Source organism: Balearica regulorum, chromosome 3 (assembly GCF_011004875.1).
Source record: "Balearica regulorum gibbericeps isolate bBalReg1 chromosome 3, bBalReg1.pri, whole genome shotgun sequence".
In the NCBI taxonomy this organism is placed as follows: Eukaryota; Metazoa; Chordata; class Aves; order Gruiformes; family Gruidae; genus Balearica; species Balearica regulorum.
Window position 1 is genome coordinate 88,497,406 of NC_046186.1, and position 19,509 is coordinate 88,516,914.

Below are 19,509 nucleotides of genomic sequence, written 5' to 3' on the forward strand. Positions count from 1 at the left end.
CACAGAAAACACCTATTAGTATTTGAACTTCTTTCAGAGATGCCTTGCAAAAGTGAAAATGAAAAAAATCAGCTATTGAGAAAGATTCATGAAAACACGTCTAATAAGTCAATATAAACATATAAACTTGTTTATAAGGGGTGTTCAAATTTCGTCATTCAGGTGTTTGCTCTGCTCAGAGTTTCTGTTACAGCAACTAATCCCAGTCTCTGACTGTTGGAGAATAGGGGAGTGTGGGTATTCTACACCATATAGGGTGTTGTATACCATAAAGGGTATTATTACTTCCTACTGCGCTTCACAGGTAGTTCAAACATTTAATACACATAATGCTCATTCTCGTAGAGGTAATTAGCCCTGGTACCTTTCCATGGCTTTAGCAGTATAAGGCAAATGCATTTCAATACTGTGTTCATCTTCATCTGTCTGTAGGGACATACGCTCAAACATTCCAGTCTTCCACAATTCTCCATAAACTGAAATGAATTAAAGATTAATTTTTACTACTAATTTTTTTTTTTAAAAAACACTGTAAAGCAAGCTACAGTGCATCTTTATCAGAACAAGCCCATTGTAACAACTTACTTGCCTCCAAGGGCTGTCATTGTAAACCACTTGTTTTTAAATAAATTCAGGATTAAAATTAAGTCACTAAGATACAAATATAATTGATTCAGCTTACAAAATAAGTGTGTTAAATCAGTGACTTTGTTAGTATATTGAAAAAAATTTTGTATCATAACTGAAAAATCTAAGTAATACCAAAAAAACACATTTGAAAATATGCATACATTGCCCAGTCACTGAATTCTTATTTTCACAAACTACACCATCATAGGTTTAAAAACTAAAAAAAAAAAAAAAAATTGCTGATCAGCTGAGCCATTGCTGGATGTGTTACTATTTAATACAATTTATTATTAACTGAATCATGAAATCTAGAGACAGTGAAAACTTATTTAGTAATCCACATTTATAAGTTATCTTTTCTACTCCCAAGTGCGCTTGGTGGTATGCAGTCATCTCTACATTTCAAAAATACTAGATAAGGAATCTGATGTAGGCCTGTGCCTCCTTCTCCACTCCATAAAGGAGTTCTACAGAAACTGAAACACTTGTTACCTAAGGAAATTTTTGCAGGCACTACGTAGAAAGCCTGAACTAGCTTGCTTAATCAGTCATGACAATAGCATCTGTGCTAATCAGTCCTTCTGAAAAAGATATTGTATTATTTATGTATACCTCAAAACACACGAAAGTCAAAATATGAAACATATCTTCATCACACCCTTAAGCTTAGTCTGAAAGACTGGTATTTCAGGGACTAACAGTTTGTAAGTTCTGTATGTAATCTGCCAGTTAAAAAAAAAAAGGACACATGCAATAATGCATCCAAATAAAAGCAGCTTTTTGTTCCTCTACTAGAAATAAACCAACTAAAGCACTATCTTTTTTGCAGACAGAATACTTCACAGAATAAGGTGTGTAGTGGGCTATTACTCAAACGTAACACTTTTTGATTTTGAGATCCCTTTTAAAGATCAGTTGTCAAGAGGCACACACTCATCATGGAAAAGATAAGCCAAGACTGAGAATCCTTTACTTGCAGGAGCAAGAGAGACATGAAGGTTATAACATAGCAATGCCTGCAACCACCAGCATCTTTCAGAAGTTAGCTTTCATTGGAGTAAAAACAGTTTTACATTTGTATGCTGCTTAAAAGCGATGAAGTGTCCAACAACAACAAGAGAGCCCTCAGCGCTGCAGTACCACAGTTAATACTAAAGCCTCAGCAATCTTCAAGATGGAAGCTTTATCATGCACTTACTCTTTTGGTCAATTCGGAGATCATACAGAGGTGTTCTATAAATGTCCACACTGGAAAGTGCACATCGGGAAAGGGGCACGTGATGGGAAGGCCCAAGAATGAAAATTTTTCGGCTACAACAGTTAACACAAAAGCCCACAATTTAGACAACTGCAATTGCACAGAGACTTGGTTTAGAGTAAGAAATTTTATACAAATGTATAAAGTGATATTTTTCTGGTGGTTACCAATAGTTTTACTCTGCTGTGTGTACGACCACAGATCAATCCATGGCCTAGCCTTGCTCGGTACCTCAGAAATGATCATGAGATCAGTTCAGTAGTACTTCTCATAGCTTTAAACCTCTTAAGCAGATTATATACCAGAGGGCACTCACCAGCTAGAATCTGGCTGGACTCATTTGGAGGCTGAATGATGTGTTATAGCCCCTTTGAACAGATTTTTGGATTCTCTCCTTGGACCAACACGACCTTCAACAACTACAGGTATGTGCCCTCAAATGAGGATTATGGATTTATAATCTATTCAGAGCTTTTTACTTATTTACTTGGTTAGCCTTACTTCAGATTTCACCAAATTCAAATTTAAGTCATTCTCAAATGCTGTTTTTATCCAGCTGTTGCATCAACAACAGGGACTTGGACCTGCACATTCGTAGCTTTAGCTGACACTGCAAGCTTTCACACGTCATCATGATGTTATTTCATCAAGTCCTCAGTTCCTGGCTCTTGATTAGATGATAAGGGTTTCCTGCCACAAGACTTAAAGAAAAGAAGAAAAAAACCTATAGGAAATTCAGCTTTTCAGATTGAGGATCATATCATCTTGTTTCCGGTGCTGAACTAAAGGGGTGGGAGACATGTAAAGATTATTTTTTTCCCTTTACATGTGGGGTGCTATAGGAAGCTATACTAAAATACTAAAACTTTTTACAGAGGTCATAAAAACAAAATACCCAAATGTGCAATACTTCAGCTGAAAGATGAATGGTCAATTCTAAACATCCCATGTAGTAAAACAGCAAATGATCCAGAAAGTTCAATTAACTCCATGTCACTGAAGCTGGGGAATGCAACTCGTTCTAGAAATTTTAGAAAACCTAGTTATCTTGGCTTTGTTTACAATAGTTTAGAAAGAAGCAAACCCATTGTCTTTGGAGAGCATTGCAACATGTTATCTCATAAGAAAATGACATAACCAGTTTTTAAATTAACATTGCAAATTACATACTTTGAGTAAATACTGGAAATGTTTTAAATTTTTGTCATTTAAAAAGATGATGCAGTCAGCAGAACACATATGAATTATATTCCTTTAACCTAGAATAACTGGATTCATATTTTCAGAGGCAGGCACAGACTACAGTAGCATGTTGGGGGGGGTAATTTTTTTTATTTTTATTTTTTTTTTAACTGTTGTGCTGTTAGAAACACAAGTCCATTTAAAATTATTACAGCAAGTAACTTCCACTGACTTCAAATATTATATACACACACTGGGTCACTTTCTCCACAGCAGAAGAGAATCCTGGTAGCATTCAGCCCATAATCCTGCACTGAAAAACCAATGCAGAATCACGATCAAATATTTTAACATACTTAAAAACCAGCAAAACCTCCCAACAAAAAACAAAACAAAAAAGAAACAAAAAAACCCTGCGACCAGTAAAAGAAAACCCAGCTTGGGCTTTTATAAAAGCAGTGGAACATCAAACAATAAAGTAAATTAAATGCTATTACCTGCCAAAACACCTTTAACCCCTCCCTTCTAAAAAGTTAGTTAATAATTCTCAATAACTTTTGAAAATACAGCTTTACATTTTCATTTTCAACAATACTACATTATTTTTTTTTCTTTTGTAACATCCGAACAATTGAACATTTATGATGTTAAGCAAGAAGGGATGCATAAAAGACTAAAGAGTACAAAATTAAAATTTGAATACTTCAAGGTGTAAGAATGTAAAAACAACATTCAACTCAGAAAATTGCAATGGCATTGTCTTACATTTTGTAAAGAAAAACTTTAATACTTACGTAATATTAGGATCCACTTGTTTGTAAGCATGGGCTGCACAAGATCCACAATAAGTGTATCCTGCATGGCTGCAAATCAAAGCGTATAAAGTGTTGATATATTAAATATTGTTTAACATCTTAAATATGTTGATGTTGCTATTAAATGTTAATATCTTAAATACCATTTGTCCCCAATGAGATAGAAATAGGTAAGAATGATCCAAAAATCGACTCCTGAAAACAGCTGGAGAGCACTGTTCCAGTACTGAATGTATGAGGGAGATCTCTGTGAAAGAACTATCAGTGACCATTTACTTGAAAGTTAGTTAGTAAAGCTCCCAGATCAAAGCACCTTTTGTTACTCTTAAGAGATACTCCAGGCAGACTACACAACTGCATATTATCAGAAGCCCATGGTAATGCTCAGAGTTCAGCCAGGGGACAAGGGAATAGCAAACTGCTGGAGAAAGCTCTTCTAACCACACTCCAGTAACTGAATACGATGACAGTAGAGGGGTCTGGCAAGGAGAGACTACATGTTACAGCAGATAAACAGAGAATAAAAATGCTCTGTCATTGAAGAATACCTTAGCAACAGAATGAATAGGCACAAGGAAAGGAGTGGAATGCAGCATGGTAGCTTTTACTGAAGAGAATGTGACATATGCTTTATCATTTCTTATCACTCTGGCCTGGAACCTCTCTTGACCTGTCTTCCTGTGCACGCTCCAAAACCAGTCATAATTATTCTGACTACTTGTTTCAAACATCACATCCAAATCTTAAGACCCATTCTCTTCAGGACTGTTAAAAACAGAACGTTCACTTTACAGTGCTAAAAGCATTAATTCCAGAGAACCTTCATTCCCCAGGGTCCCAGGCCAAGTGGTGGAGAACAGCTCAGGGTCACTCAGCAGCATGTCCCCAGCAGAAGGCCATGCCCATGTTGCACAGTGCTTGGGCTACATCGCCTCTGGAGTGCCTGTGACCCTAGGTCAATAGCTACCATTTATTTTGAGTCAAGTATGTACAACAACACAACTACAGCTTTCCAGATGGTGTTTTTATACAATGACACCGAGAATGATACATGCTCCAAGTCCTAGGACATATAGGTTATTTGAAGATACGAGGTCCCCACTGACAGCACCGGAAGATTTTACATTTATTTATATGTATGTATGCATGCATGCATGTATACACATCCACAGAATGACACCTGGAGCAAGTTATCCTGAAAATTACCCTGGGGTTTCTTCTTCAGCATCACTTAACTAACTCATTCTAAAGAGCTCAGAAAGGTACTAACGTATACACTATACACACAGGAGACTGAAACTTAGTGAACCAGCAAGGTATGTTATATGACAATGTAAACACAGTCTTCCAAAAGGTTCCCTCTGCTACAGGCTTCCTCAGTCTTTCACAGAAATATTATTAGTCATGTCCCTTTACAGGTGGGAAAACAAAGGCATGGCTAATGAAACAATCTGGTGAGACCACGGGAAGACCTCCAGCAGTTCTGGAAAAAGAACTCAGGTTACCTAATCCACAGCTCAAAGGCCTCTTGCCAGACATTCCTGCGAGAAAGACTACGACAGATTTGGGACAATTTCTTCTGCACATTCGATACTATTATGGAATACTTCAAATATTATGTCAATGCTATGTTAGCACAGGAAAACCATCATTTTTAAGGTGCTTTATCTACTGTTTCCTTCCAACTCGCAATAAATTGGAATAACCAACATACTTTTCTTATTATATGTCTCAATCATCTTCAGTAAACTGAATTCCACCTAAATAGTTTAGATGATCCCTGTTTCTCCTGTTGACAAAGAAACCCAAACAGAACCAAACTAAAATAACAAAAGTAAATCATTTTGAATAGCTGAATGGTGTTTCATTACTTTTGTTTTAAGCTTTGCTAAGTTTTGATTTGGAGGCAATGTTCGTGTTTTGTTTGATTTGTGGGCTTTTTTGGGGTGGTTGTTTGGGGTTTTTTAATATGTGCAACTGAAAGAGCTGTCATCTTTAGACTACCACTCCAGTAATGCATCTCTTATCTGTCTTACTGGATCACAAACGAACATTATGTCTTCAGTCCAAAGGGAACTAATCATCTACCAAAACATGCACAGATTTCTTCCATTCTGTGTCATATTTGAAATTTAGAAACCACATGACATTCCTTTCAGCTAAAAATTAGCTTTCACCAGTTTTCAAAATCACTCAAAATAAAAAAGCATTTAACTAATCAAGTGTTATGTATACTAAAAATAGATTTCAAACTTACGGTGCAATAATGGCTCTAGCAGGTCTCTTTGTGGACTGTACTTGAGAAAGCCAACCTTCTAGTTGTGCATTCAGCTGGGGTCCTACAAAGAGACAAGGAAATATTGAAGCCATAAAAGAATCTAAAAACAAGAAGTCCAACAGATTTAAAAATCATCTTAAACATGAAAGCCTGTGTTTAAATTAAAAAAAATCCAAAACAAACAAAAAACCCAAAAAACTCCCCCAAAAAGTCCCAAACCACAACATGACTGTGAAGTTGAAGGTTACACTAGGAAAGTTTCAACCTCCTAGTCCAGGAGGTTAATTTATTGCATATTCAAACAGTCACATATTGTTTCTTGCTCCGCGGACAGATGCACATACCATTTCATCATTAGAAAGGACAGCTGCTGTTCTCAAAAGAGAGGCTAACAGATGATTGATTCCTCTAGTAACCATATTTGCTGAATTCAGAATTAAAAAGTTAACAAGACCTATGCCACGAGAGCCCAATATGGGAAGATGATATAATACAACAACGTTACATACTGAGATGATGGCCAGTGGCTACGGTATTTAGTCCTTTATTATCATCAAGCAAGCATAAAAGCAGAACACAGAGCACACTGTAAGCTGGAAAAACTGTAAATACACAAGAAACAGCTAAAAGAGAGAAAACACCATGCCTATACTAATTTCTTAACTTCTAAGCAATCAACATATAGTATAAGTACATACAATTCTTGGCAACATTAAACTTTGAAAATTGGTCAACTCAATATTTAAGTAAATCCCTTACCTTAACAAGTAGCAAATAATTCAATTAGCTGACAGGTGATAAAAATGCCTTCTAGAAATACAATGTTAAAAAAATGCATTTTGGTATTTCCCATCACAAAGAAAACGTTTTGATGTAAAGCTATTCCTGAAGAAGCAAGTCTGGCAAATACAGCACAATATTTTTTACATTAAAGAATACAAACCAAACTTTCAAGTAAAACTCATTCAACTGCTATTGTTATGAGTAACATGTCATTAATAAAGACAGAGACACTTTTTTTCAGTTGACACTATGTTTTTGACAGAACTGTATGTTAGCAGAGGTTATCTGTAAAGTACGGGGCAGTAAGCTGCTCTTCTTCTACCACACGTGTTGTACATATTTCTGTATCTTCCCCAGGCAGGTGTAAAACCACCAGCTGCCAGGAAAAGTTAAAATCAAATTAAATACCTGAAACTAATTCACAGTTATGTTCCAAGCTGCCCAGATCTCAAGTGGACAGCTCTCCAAAGAGCCGAGGAGAGCTACAGAGAAGCAGAGAAAAGATGTCAATTTTTGTAGAATCCAGTCAGTTATTCACCAGTGATGGCCAGAAAGCTTTTCTCTAGAAAGCTGGGAAGAGGGTTATCACTGAATGGTTTAGGTTGGAAGGGACCTCAAAGCTAGTTCCACCCTCCCTGCCCCAGGCAGGGACACCCTCCACTAGACCACGTTGCCCAAAGCCCCATCCAGCCTGGTCTTTAACATTTCCAGGGATGGGGCCTCCGCAACCTCTCTGGGCAACCTGTTCCAGTGCCTCACCACCCTCACAGTAAAGAATTTCTTTCTAATATTTAATCTAAATTTGCCTTCCTTCAGTTTAAAGCCATTACCCCTTGTCCTATCACTACTTGCCCTTGTAAACAGTCCCCCTCCAGCTTTCCTATAGGCCCTCTTCAGGTACTGGAAGGCTGCTATAAGGTCTCCCCAGAGACGTCACTTCTCCAGGCTGAACAACCCCAACTCTCTCAGCCTGTCTTCACAGGAGAGGTGCTCCAGCCCTCTGATCATCTTTGTGGCCCTCCTCTGGATATTTTTTAATAGAAAACTTAATTATTTTTTTTTAAATTAAAAAAAGGATGTCCTCTGTGGTTGTAAAGAATCCTACCTTGTTACATGAAGAAGGTGAACAATGGTAACGCTGTTTTCCTAAGCCTACAATCACCTTGGATGCCTTTGCATATCTACAGCTCTAACAAGGCAAAAAAGTGACGTTGATTAGCCACTGTCACTGTTGCAATACTCTGTGAAATGACAAAATTGTCAAAGAACCCCCCCAAAAAAACCACACACTCATTTTGTTCTGTTGCTTGGGGAAATCACAAGCAGCAGAGACATGCAATGGAGATAAGGATAATGACCTCTTAGAAAATGGAGGCTGCTGGAGAAGCTAAATAAAAAAATAAATGGATCTCTATTTCCATTCTCTTTGTAAGCTACTAGGAGACTAACAAAACAGTACTCTATTACAGTCTTATCACTTTTATTTTTTATATACTTAAAAGTGAAGACACAAATCACAAAAATTTTGACTTCCTAATTCTCCCAAAGCATGTAGAAGGACAAAGTACTTTCTCAACGAAGCTCTTTAGAAGACAACAATTTTTTTTCCGCCAACACCTACTACACAGAGACTTGGAGAAAACAGGACTCTGACACCTGACCGCTTCTCAAAGGTGGCACAGGTCCACAGGCAGCACAACTGCAGAAGGGCCAGGACCTCTCAGGTGAGGCGAGACAGCCTTGGGACTCTCTTCCCCAACAAGGCACCATGCTTGGCCTTCCTCTGTCCCTTCTTTAGCTGGGATTTTTTGATTAAAAAGGTGGTTAAGGCAATTTGTCTTTGGTTAAGATTCTTTGGTTAAGACAAATTGGGTAACTTGCTGAGCAGTTTAAAGACAAAGCTCAAAACGTCAGGAAATTTCCTAAAATTCCATATGATTGTTCAAATCTGACCCAAACTTCTGATCGTGCAGTGCAGTAGCAGAGCAAGCTGCCCAGGTTTGCTTAGTCTGCTATTACCGACACACACTCCAACAAAGTAACAAACATTTTTCTCCTACAGGCAGTAAAATAACAGATCTGTATGACCCAAGGGATGAGACTTCTGTCAATGTTTACTTAAGGACCAGGTAACACATAGGCTTTCAGAATTATTTTTTCTCCTTTTAATGCAACTACAAGGTGCCTTTTTAGATCATTAACTCTAACATATGAAGTTCCATATCAACTGATACTTATTTGTACTATTTTAATAAAACATGTAATCAAATCTCTCTCTCCACAGGACTAAAGGAAAAAGAGACTGGAGAGTACAACATATTCCCCTGACTTTTTAGCTAAAGAAAAAAAAAACAAACAGCACCCATATGAACTGACAGTATAGCCTATCTGCAGCTTCCTATTCTTACAAATACTTCAAGGGAGATATTCTAAAACTGTGATGTTCTTGTTACCAAATTAGCATCAACTTTTTGCTGAAGTGTTCAGAGAGGTTTTTCTTCCAATTTATCAAACATGACAGTGCTTAAGGCTAAAGTCAAAATATTTGAATTGGATACAGGAAATATAAATAAACCCGCATTATTACAGTAGATATGCTCTGCCATATGGAATTGTATTATAGGAGATGAGTAGCTTCTTCATGAAGAGCTGTATAAATGTTGTTCATATGTAAATTTAAGTCAAACTAGAAAAAAGTCTTTGCAAATAGTCCCTAACTGCAGTAAATATCCATCTCCTGAGCTGACAGGCATGGGTGAGGCATAGTGCAGCTGCCTGCGTATCTTCCTGCCACAGCGGTGGGAAGCGGGAGTCCCTGCCGCTCAAGCCGCAGGTGGGACGCCCAGCTCAAGAAAGCCTTGCGGTTTTTAAGGTAACCTGGGCAGAAGGACAGAAAGACCTATGGATAAAATTTCTGGATGCAACAATCAAAACATTTTAGCATTAATACTGTAAGATCAGACCTTTTATTGATTAAAGGAAGATTAGGCAGCAAAATATGAGCTTCACTGAAGCGCATAATATTAAGATCTGCATTTCGATCCTATGAAATAAGGTACAATTATAGGTATGTAACTAAAGAATGCTGACATGATCTGTGGATGTTTCACATCCTGTTTTGTTTTGGAAACTGACAGAAGTTATGCCAAATTAAAAATAATTGCAAGCACAGACCAAGACTCCACCAGACAAATTTATGGATACAACTACAGGCAGAACTTATTCAAACATCTTGCCTAAAAGGAAATTTTTTTTTTTTTTTTTTTTTTTTTTTTTACAACCAACACTATTACCTCAAAAACCACCAGAGTAACTAAGGAGGAATTCTTCCATGTTAAACGCATGCCAATGAATAATAACACAAAGACATCTGGTAGTCACACGCTTAGATTCTTCACCTCAATTTACAGCTGTCACAGTCCAGGCTTTTGTTTAAGCCAAACCAGCACATTCTTTCCACAGCCAAGCTCACCTCGTCACATGAGGCTGAAGTGTTTATATGCCAAGTGTCAACACCACATAATGGGAACTTGTTCCTGTCCCAACAGCCACCATTACAAGTGCAAACCTTATCTTCTCCGATTGGTAAGGAAGACATGGTGCTTGCTCCAAATCCTCACCCTCAGTTAATGCTTCTTTTTCTGGAAGAGCATAAGCCTTGGCCAAAATTCTAAGCAGCGCCAGGGAAAACTGCTCAGTCTCCCTCAGCTGCATGTGTGCCACAGCACTTGCAGCAATGCAAGGAACACTGGAGCACAACAACAGTAATGCTGCAGTCCCCAGCTTCTATGCTTCTACTTAACAGCTTTTACTTGTCCAGGTGTGTCTCCCACCCTATAGGAACCAACATTTTTTTCTGAGCCTTACTCCTTTTATCTTTTCATTACCTTTACCCCTAGGTGAAATGGTCTACACCTCAAAAATAAAGAAGTATTAAAGTGTATGTACTAAGAAGTAAGTCTTTATTCTTGTAGGATGTTAGAAACATTAAGGTAAGTAACAGTGAAACCTTGGGAGCTGGCACACAATTAGTTTAGTAACTGGAACTAAGGGAACTCATGTCTCCACAACTTTGAAGGTGAATCCAAAACATTTAATTCAATTGTCAGGTAAACTCTAATCTGGAACGTGACAGAGGACCAACTAGTTTATCTTCTTAGTTAACGCTGCAGAACTTACAATGATTGTTTTAAAGAACACAGGTCCCACTTAAAAAAAAAATAAATCTTTGTTTCTCAGTGCAACAAAAGCAAAATCCTTGAATAAAGAACAAGTTTTATCTGTGCACAGACTAGGATGTGTCAGGAATAGAAGGTGATTTCCAACAACTCATGTTGATGAGCACATTCTCTACTGCTAGCATAGTCTCTTCCAATACTGAATATTGATGAAACAGTGAAATTGGCCTATAAGCAAAGCAAAAATTTACTTATGCAAACTACAGGACTGGGGGGGTGTGGAAATTAAGACACAAATAAAGATTACACTGATGCTACATAAACTCCTATTACACACATTGTAAGACGAACATAAAACAGCAGGTAATGCTTGAATGGGGAAAAATAAAACTGAAACCACAACAGAAACATTGAAGTCTGCTTTGGTGGCAGTTCTCAATTGCCTGTCCCAGTTTTCCAGTATTCCACTAGCTCTGTTATTTCCCTTACTGAAAGTTATTAGGAAATAAATACTCAAATTATAACTTCACTCATTAAGAATATCAAACAACGTGCACCTACCGAGCTTCATAAAGTACCTTCCCAGTTAGGCCATTCAGAGATCCAAACAAATGACCTTCTGTATTATAGTTCTGAGGAAGTGATTTTCATTTTAATATGTGCTAAATGTAATCTGAATTTGTGAAAATATTCACTATGTGATACTTGCAGGCCTATTTTAATAATACAAGGACCGCACCAAGTGTAAAACTTTTTTTTCAATTCCAATTGTACAGTAAAAGTTGAATCTACATTCTTTACTTGGAGTATCTTGATTCTGACTATTTAAGTGATTCAGCTAGAAATAATAGTCTGGAAATTGTATTTTAAATTATTCCAGTATACTTTTGCAGTATACAGTGTTAAATAATACCGCCTGCAAATTAATATTGTGATCCATGATTAATTCATAAAAGAGCCACCAATGAAACATCCACTTTCCCCACAAAATGTCTAAAAAAGATAGAAGACCAAAGGGAGAAAAAAATTACATTTAGTATTTAACATTGCAAAGCAAGTACTTATAAAGTTGAAAGACACTATGATTAGTTGTTCACAGATTGCAAGGTAAGAAGTTAATAGTTACATTTGCAATGCTCCAGCTAATGTCACAACATTAAGATTTCATGATCAGTACATTAATTACCCTGCTACTGAAGAAAGCTCCTTTCATTACAACAGAGATGAGGTCGAAACTTCTATTTCCGTGACCCTCACATGCTTTTTACATTTTTTCCTGCATCCATTAGTCCATAACCATCTACAAGCAACATGGCAATTCATTACTTTTACAGTACGTTTATGAATGAGCCCTGATGAGTTATTCCAATTTTGGGGAACATCCCAAGGTTCTTGCCACACCAGAGTTAAGCACCTTCAAAAAACTCTTTTATGATATAGCGACCATCTTCCTCAACCCCACGTCTGCATTCATAGTCTAACAACATACGAGACTGCACACATTGTTTCCTTCTAGCCACTTGAGCTACTGCAGGGACTCAGATCCAACACCCTACAGAGAAGGGTTTCTGTTCTAAGTTAAGGTAGGATGCAGCCAATCTGAAGGTCAGTGAAAGACATCCCAGCAGCAGCGTTTGCCCTCAGAAACCATGGGCAGCAGGCCTGCTGAACAGATTACGCACACTCAGCAACATCATGGCAGAGCAGAAGCAGCTGTAACCAATGCACACACTTTCTCTGATGCTGACGAGAAGTTCCAGCTCATGCCAACAAGCACACAAGTGCTGGGATTACATCATTATTTATAAAAATGGACGCTTTTATGTCACTCTACAGGACTCCCAAGCCCCAGAAGGTACAAGTGAGAAAAGCTGTACTATCTCAGAATTACACTGCTATTGCACATTGAAGCTGGCTACCTCAAAGAGCTGTTAACAGAGAGTTAGCGGGTATTGGCATCAGAAAAATCAGTATTTGGTACAAAGGCAGTAAAAAAAAAAAAAGCATTAATGCAGGTCTTATTGGAGATTACAAAGGAGTAGAAGAGACTGTAAACATACTAAAATAGTGGCCAACTTTGAGAGAAACATCTTTTCTAAACAGATCATTCATAGCACACAACTGCCTTTTCATTTATTCGCTGGTCTGAAGTTCTTTGAAGTATTATCCTTTCCAGCTGATCTAGACACCATCATGCAGACCTTAGCCCAAAGGACAAGTGCTGAACATCCCTGGCTGCATGACAGCTAGTTACTCAGAAGTTCTAGCGTTTCTTGTCCAAACAAGTCAGAAGCACAACCCTTACAAATACCAGCAACAAGATGTCAGTGCCTACCTCCTTTGCGGTTCTTTTATTTACAAGCCATGGCAGCAGAAAACAAACTCAGAACACAAAGGTACCATGAGGTTTAAACTCTCTTCAAGCATTTATGTGGAGACAGACAATTTACTTGGCTCATCACAAAAAATAGCTTGGAAGGCTATAAGCACAATGGCCTCTCAAGTCAACTCAGCAATTACTCTGCCAACTCACATTTGCATCAATAACTGTATGAAAATTAAGGTTCTCCTAGTTCAAGCGACTTGGTGTACGCTATCAGAAAGCACACCTCTGACTACTATGGCTTGGTCAAAGAAAACAGAGAAATAAGCCATACCTAATACAATGACGAACTAGTTTTGCAGGGCATGTTTCAGATCATGTAGTATCATTATTCACACACACTCCCAACACAATTTTACCTCACATGATTCGGAATAGCTTAGTAAAAGCCTTTTGTGTTTTGTCTGTATCAGCAGGCCACTGACTGGGGAAAAATTGAGACAAGAAGACTTAGCAAACACTGTTATAAAGAGTGGTACAGTATTCAATTAGCACTTCCAGGAGCCAGACAAGGCAGGCCAGCTGCCAGTGAATAAACCATGTTAAGCACCCTAATATGTGACATCTCACTTGTAATGGCAGCCTATACAGGAAAAAAGATGCACGTACACTCATGTTTATTTTCATTTCAGGAATGTACGGATTAATTCCCCACAGAACTGCCCAGCACTTACAGAACCTACTCACATGGAGGGGTAGATCAGGGAGAACATCCACACCCTGTCCTGCAAATAGTCTGTGCTCAGGATAGCGTGTCATTCCCATTATATTTCAGCTGCTCCTTTGGTATCTAGGAATGCATCTGTCCTGCATTCAAAATCATGGAAAATTATGCCATTTTTGCTTCCAGTTGTTCTTAATCTTTCCCTTCCCCCTGCTGGTCAAAATCAATTTCTCAAGACGTCTGGACACTAGGTGGCTGAATTAACCCAGCAGGAATGGGACTGCCTTCCAAAAATAAATCAGAGTGTAATATTTGTCACCACACAACAGTGATTTTTTTTTTTTTTTAAAAAAAACAATCTACATGACAGCAGTGCAACAGGGTGATACTTTTATTTACATGGTATGCCTTTATCTCATTTTTGCAAGTGATTTTAGTGGCCACAATACACTAGGTTGCTAGTCCACAGAAGCAATGGCATGATAAGTAGCATTTTTTCCTTTTTTTAAAGCAGACATTCAGATCAAGGTCTGCAAGTGAAAAAAAGTAGGTTATTTAGACCAGTGGCCTACTATCAACAATGGTCATAGCTCTAATTTCAGTTTGGAAGCTCACCTGTAAAGCTTCCCATATTCAGTGATGCTGCTAAGTAGGAGGAGGAACAACTGACCAGACAGACCTCATTGTTAGTTTGCTGCCGGACAAACGTTCCACAGGTCCACATCTAAAGTCCATTAAGATGCCACACAGACTGATGTGGAACAAACATGAACTGCCCCACACCAAGAATTCTAGAGGAGAAGATACGATCATAGTTTTGGTCATTTTTTTCATACTGAACTCAACTGCAGAAACTTATTAAGGAACTTGCTTTTTAATTTTTTCTTTACAACTGCATATTATGGATGAAGAATACATGGAAAGTTAAATGCTAACACTTCCCCTCCCCGTCCTCCTTCCCAGCTTCATCGAGTAGGAAGCAGTGAGCTTTCTGTCTGGGACCTCACTTTCCCTCTAATAACCACAAAGGTGTTTACTTATAGTTAGATATGACATTCTAACATCTGAACATGCCTGAACATGCATAATTAAGCAGCCAGTCTCACTTGCTCTAAAAAGTTAATTAGCATCATACAATTAGGTGCTGTATTCACACTAGAACGTAGTACATGTGTATACTTTCCAAGGCAGAACCTAAGCAGGGCATATCCCACAGCTGGAGAAAATAGAGGAACGAGGATCTACTTTCAGCTGAAGTAATTGATGCTCCACAGAAATGAGCAGTCTCTAAAAACAAGAAGTGGCATTTCTTCTAAACCCTCTTAAATACAGTACATTGACCGTCCGTGAAGAGTACTAGCTGCCTCTTACTTGGTTGTGGCTTCATTTCTGATATTGCTTCCACTCCTGGAGCGCAGAGGAACCAGCCAATCCAGTTCAAGGATATCCTCTGGCCACAAAAGCTGGTTTGCATTCTGAACCTATCTTTTGTCCTCTTCTCTCTCAGCCAACTTTGGCCCTTCTTTCCTAGGGCTGACTTTTACACCCAGGTCTTGCAGATACAATTTTTTTAAGCATGGCGACGGATGCTGTACTTTTGCAGTGAATCCCCCATGATCCAGGATCCCATGCATTATCCTGGATGTTTTGTTGATGTTTTACCCTCAGGTACCAGGCACCTTGGGATAAACTGCCATTTAACTGATGTCATCCTCACACAGCCTCTTAAAAATGCTTTCAGATGCAATGATTTCAAACATATCCTTCAATAATCATGCTTCTCATTGACCTTTCGGACAGGTAGAGAATATTAACTCAGTCATATTAACTATGGAGCAGGATGAGGGTTTCCAGGGCATCCACTTGCCCTGTGTAATCATACTCAGCTCTGTAGAAAGACAGCCGGTTTCAGGAAATGGGAAGCTTAAATGCTAACCAGTTTATATATAAACCCTGCAAATCGCTTCTGGGCCGAGACGGTAAGCACAAAGAGAGTAGGTAGGAGGACTTGACAATACAATCCCCAGAGAATTGCAGGAATGCACAGAAGAACTATCACAATTCAAACTCTAATCCCTGCCTCAGCTCCATCCTTGAAGCTATGCAGGTTGAAATCACATGGTAAAATCCAGACTTTCTTCAAATAGTACAGCTGAGGAAACGAGCCTATGTTACAAGTTTGAAACAGTAATTCACATGTGAGTTTAGCCTAAAATACAGGAAGATTTTAAGTTAAGGCTACGACAAACACATTCACTCTTGGTCCCCATGTGTTTTGAGTTTTGATGGACTCTCCTAGATGGCACACAAAAATTAGTTTTCAAGCTGCAAATAATGGGTAGTCCCTGTCTTGCTGAACAGGGAGAATTCCTGCTCTCACATACCCTACGTAAACAGCACAAGATAGTTCTAAAGGAAGAGACATAAATCATGCCCTTTCCTTGTTTAAGGAAAACCCTACATAGGAAAAACAAAACCCACTTCCCAAAACTCCAGCCTATGCAACATCAGGGGCTTACCCCACCACACACACTGTAACAGTTACAATTTAACTTGTCAGAGGTACACTCACCATAACTAGTTACAACATGATTCAGTTTGGGTTTTTTTCAGGCAGTGTAAGTATCTGGCCAACCATCCCACACCTCAATAAGCAACACCCAGAGGGCTGCCCAAAAGCAACGGGAGCAATGTGCTTTTGGATGTCCTATTACAGACAAGTAGTACTGGCCTAACTAGTTGTACAGACTTACCAGGGTGTAATCTAACAAAATTATGCACTGAATTTTTATAGAAAAGAAAACAGCCAAAACACAGCATCCGTGCCTCTTGAATTAATTATGAAAAAAAAAAAATTCTTATTTGGAAGTATCCAACAGTAACTTGGTATGAAGCCCAATATCAAGCAAACTACAAAATTCATGTGTAAGGTCATCTAGCCATTCCACATCGCAAATGAATGTTCTGCCTTATTCATAAATGAAAATATAAATAGCACAAGCAAGTTGGGAAGTGTTACCACAAAGCTTCAAGGCTTTGATGTTTTTGCATGTGTTTAAATCTATACCTTTGACATCATTTTGTTTGCTTTCTGTAAGGAAAGTACTACCTACCTTTTTAGACAATTAGAGAAACTGTAATTGCAAAGTATCGATGCCGGATGAAGATTTGAGATCAGGTTGTAATGGACACAACAGTTCTGTTTGGAATATTAAACTAGGAAGGAAACCACTCATCCTCTATTGTTGTCTGGAAACTGCCTACCCACCATTTGAAGCCCAGCTACTTATCTCACAATCTGCCTCTTCCTGTGCTACCCTCACCCCGGTATTTCTTTTCTTCTCGTTCAATTTTTGCCTCATACCTTGTTCATCAATTTGTGGAGGAGAAGGAAAATTGCACCTATTATAGCCAATAGAAGTGTATGACTTTTCACATCTAATTCTTCTTAAACATCAGTTTAGGATCCTGAATGCCTCTTATTTTTTTAATTGTATCACTCCCCTCCCTCTGAACTATTCTTTACCACAGCCTCTTGTTCATCTACGCTTGTTCGCCTGCAGTTTTGTAATGATCTTTACTCCCGAGACCAGTAAAAGACCATCTCTTACAAACATCTCTCCTCATTAACAGCTCTGAATACACAAACGTGCATCCTATCCACAACAGCAGTTCTACCCTAAAAGCCAACAAAACGTCTTTCCAAACCTACATGCTATCAAACCGTTATTACAGGTTTCTGTCTTTTTTTTTTGGGGGGGGCGAGGGGAGCAGCAGTCTTCCCTCCAACACACCATATCTTTCCCCTATTCTTTTCCTGCAAATACTACATTTTAAAAATGGACAGAGCCCATTCTGTACTACTGCTTTATAACTTTTCACTACTAATAGAGAAAGCACTCTGGAAGAAGAGACAGAAGCTCATCTTGGACTACAAGAAGTGAAATAAACCTCGATTCCCCCTACCTCATCACCTGCTTCCTAGCCCTGCAAAAACACCCCAGGCACCCTGTATTGTTGGTTTTTTTTTTTTCCCCTGAGAAAAACCAACCAACCACCAACACAAGAACACTCCAAAATACCGAAATCCGTTCGTGTTATTACACCGATTCAGTGCAATATTCGGTACGAGGCACAACACCCAGGCTGGCTCTACCACCGCCGCCTTCAGACACGAAGTTGCAGCAACGCGCGTCTCTACAGCGGGGACAGGCACACACCAACACCCGCGGGGACCGGGCTAGCCCTGGCCGCGCTCAGACACCGGCTTTCCGGCGAGGGCAGGCGCGGGGCCGGGCGAGAGGCGCCGCAGCCCCGGTGCACGCTCCCGGGCAGGGCAGGGCGGGAGGGGCCAGCGGCGGCAGGCATGTGAGGCGAGCTCAGTTCCCCGAGAGACACGCTACGGCCACCGGAGGCACAGCGGCACCCCCTCCCCGGCTCTGCCCGCCCCACCGGCCTCCCGGGCCGCTCTCCGCCGGCAGCCGCCCAGGCCCCCACCCGCTCAGCGGGCCCGGGAAGGCCGCGGTCCCCGGCACCCCCCTCGCCCGCCATGTGCCGGCCGCGCCGGCGGGGGCGGGGCCCGCGGCCCCTCCCCGCGCCCGGTATCGGCCCCGGCCGCGGCCCCGGCGGCGGAAAGTGCTGATTCAGCCCCCGCCCCCCGCGGCGCTGCGGGCCGCGGCGCCGGTACCTGAGGCTGTGTACCAGCTGCCGGCGTGGCTGGCCTCCCGGCAGAGCACCCGGTTGGACATCTTGGTGCCGGAGCCGCCTATGGTGTTCGGGGGAGGCGGTGGGGGACGGGCCCGGCCGCGGCGGCGGCGCTGCTCCCCCTCCTCCCCCGGCACGGCCCGGGCCCCGCGGGCGGAGGCGGCGCTGCCGGCGGCGCCTCCGGGCGGGCGGGCGGGCGGCGAGCGGGAGGGGGGCGCGCGGAGGCGGCGGGCGGGGCGGCGCGGGCCGGGAGCGCGGTGCCGGGCTCGGCCGCAGGCGGTCGCCCCGCGGGGGGCGGCGCGGTGGGGGGGCACGGGGACAAAGCCCGAGGCCGCCGCCAACTCCGCGCTGGCAGGTGGGGGGACGCGAAGAGAAGGAGGCCGCGGCAGCAACTGGGTTTGGCCCGGCTCGGCTCCCGTGGACTAGAGGCCGCACAGGCGCCGCTCCCCCATTGGGCACGAAAGCAAAAGCCTCGTCGCCATTGGCCGCTCTCCCTCGCCGTTCCCGCCCACCGCTTTGACAAGCCCGGAATGGAACGGTGCCGCCTCGTGGGGGAGGGGAGAAGAAGGCGGGGTTCGGAAGGAGAATCCCCCTCGGATTGGCCGGCCGCGTTGCCGTGGCGATCGCTTCTGGC

The 19,509-nt window shown here is 40.9% G+C and overlaps 1 protein-coding gene across 4 annotated transcripts in view; it reads right to left on the reverse strand.

Moving 5' to 3' along the window:
- The window catches only part of MEMO1 (mediator of cell motility 1), a 28,681-nt gene extending 9,461 nt beyond the window's left edge, over positions 1–19,220 (reverse strand). Inside the window, exons 1-6 of one of the 4 annotated variants that reach the window (XM_075748862.1) lie at positions 18,859–19,023; positions 6,143–6,224; positions 3,865–3,933; positions 3,323–3,383; positions 1,829–1,941; positions 365–476 (exon numbers count right to left, since the gene is read on the reverse strand). In XM_075748862.1, the coding sequence (XP_075604977.1) occupies positions 365–476; positions 1,829–1,941; positions 3,323–3,383; positions 3,865–3,931 (353 nt within the window). In that variant the 5' untranslated portion in view covers positions 3,932–3,933; positions 6,143–6,224; positions 18,859–19,023. Of the gene's footprint in view, positions 1–364; positions 477–1,828; positions 1,942–2,472; positions 3,179–3,322; positions 3,384–3,864; positions 3,934–6,142; positions 6,225–7,354; positions 7,578–18,858 lie in introns of those variants that run through there. The other 3 variants (XM_075748863.1, XM_075748865.1, XM_075748864.1) reach the window with 3 other exon arrangements.
- Between the last annotated feature and the right edge of the window lie 289 nt (positions 19,221–19,509).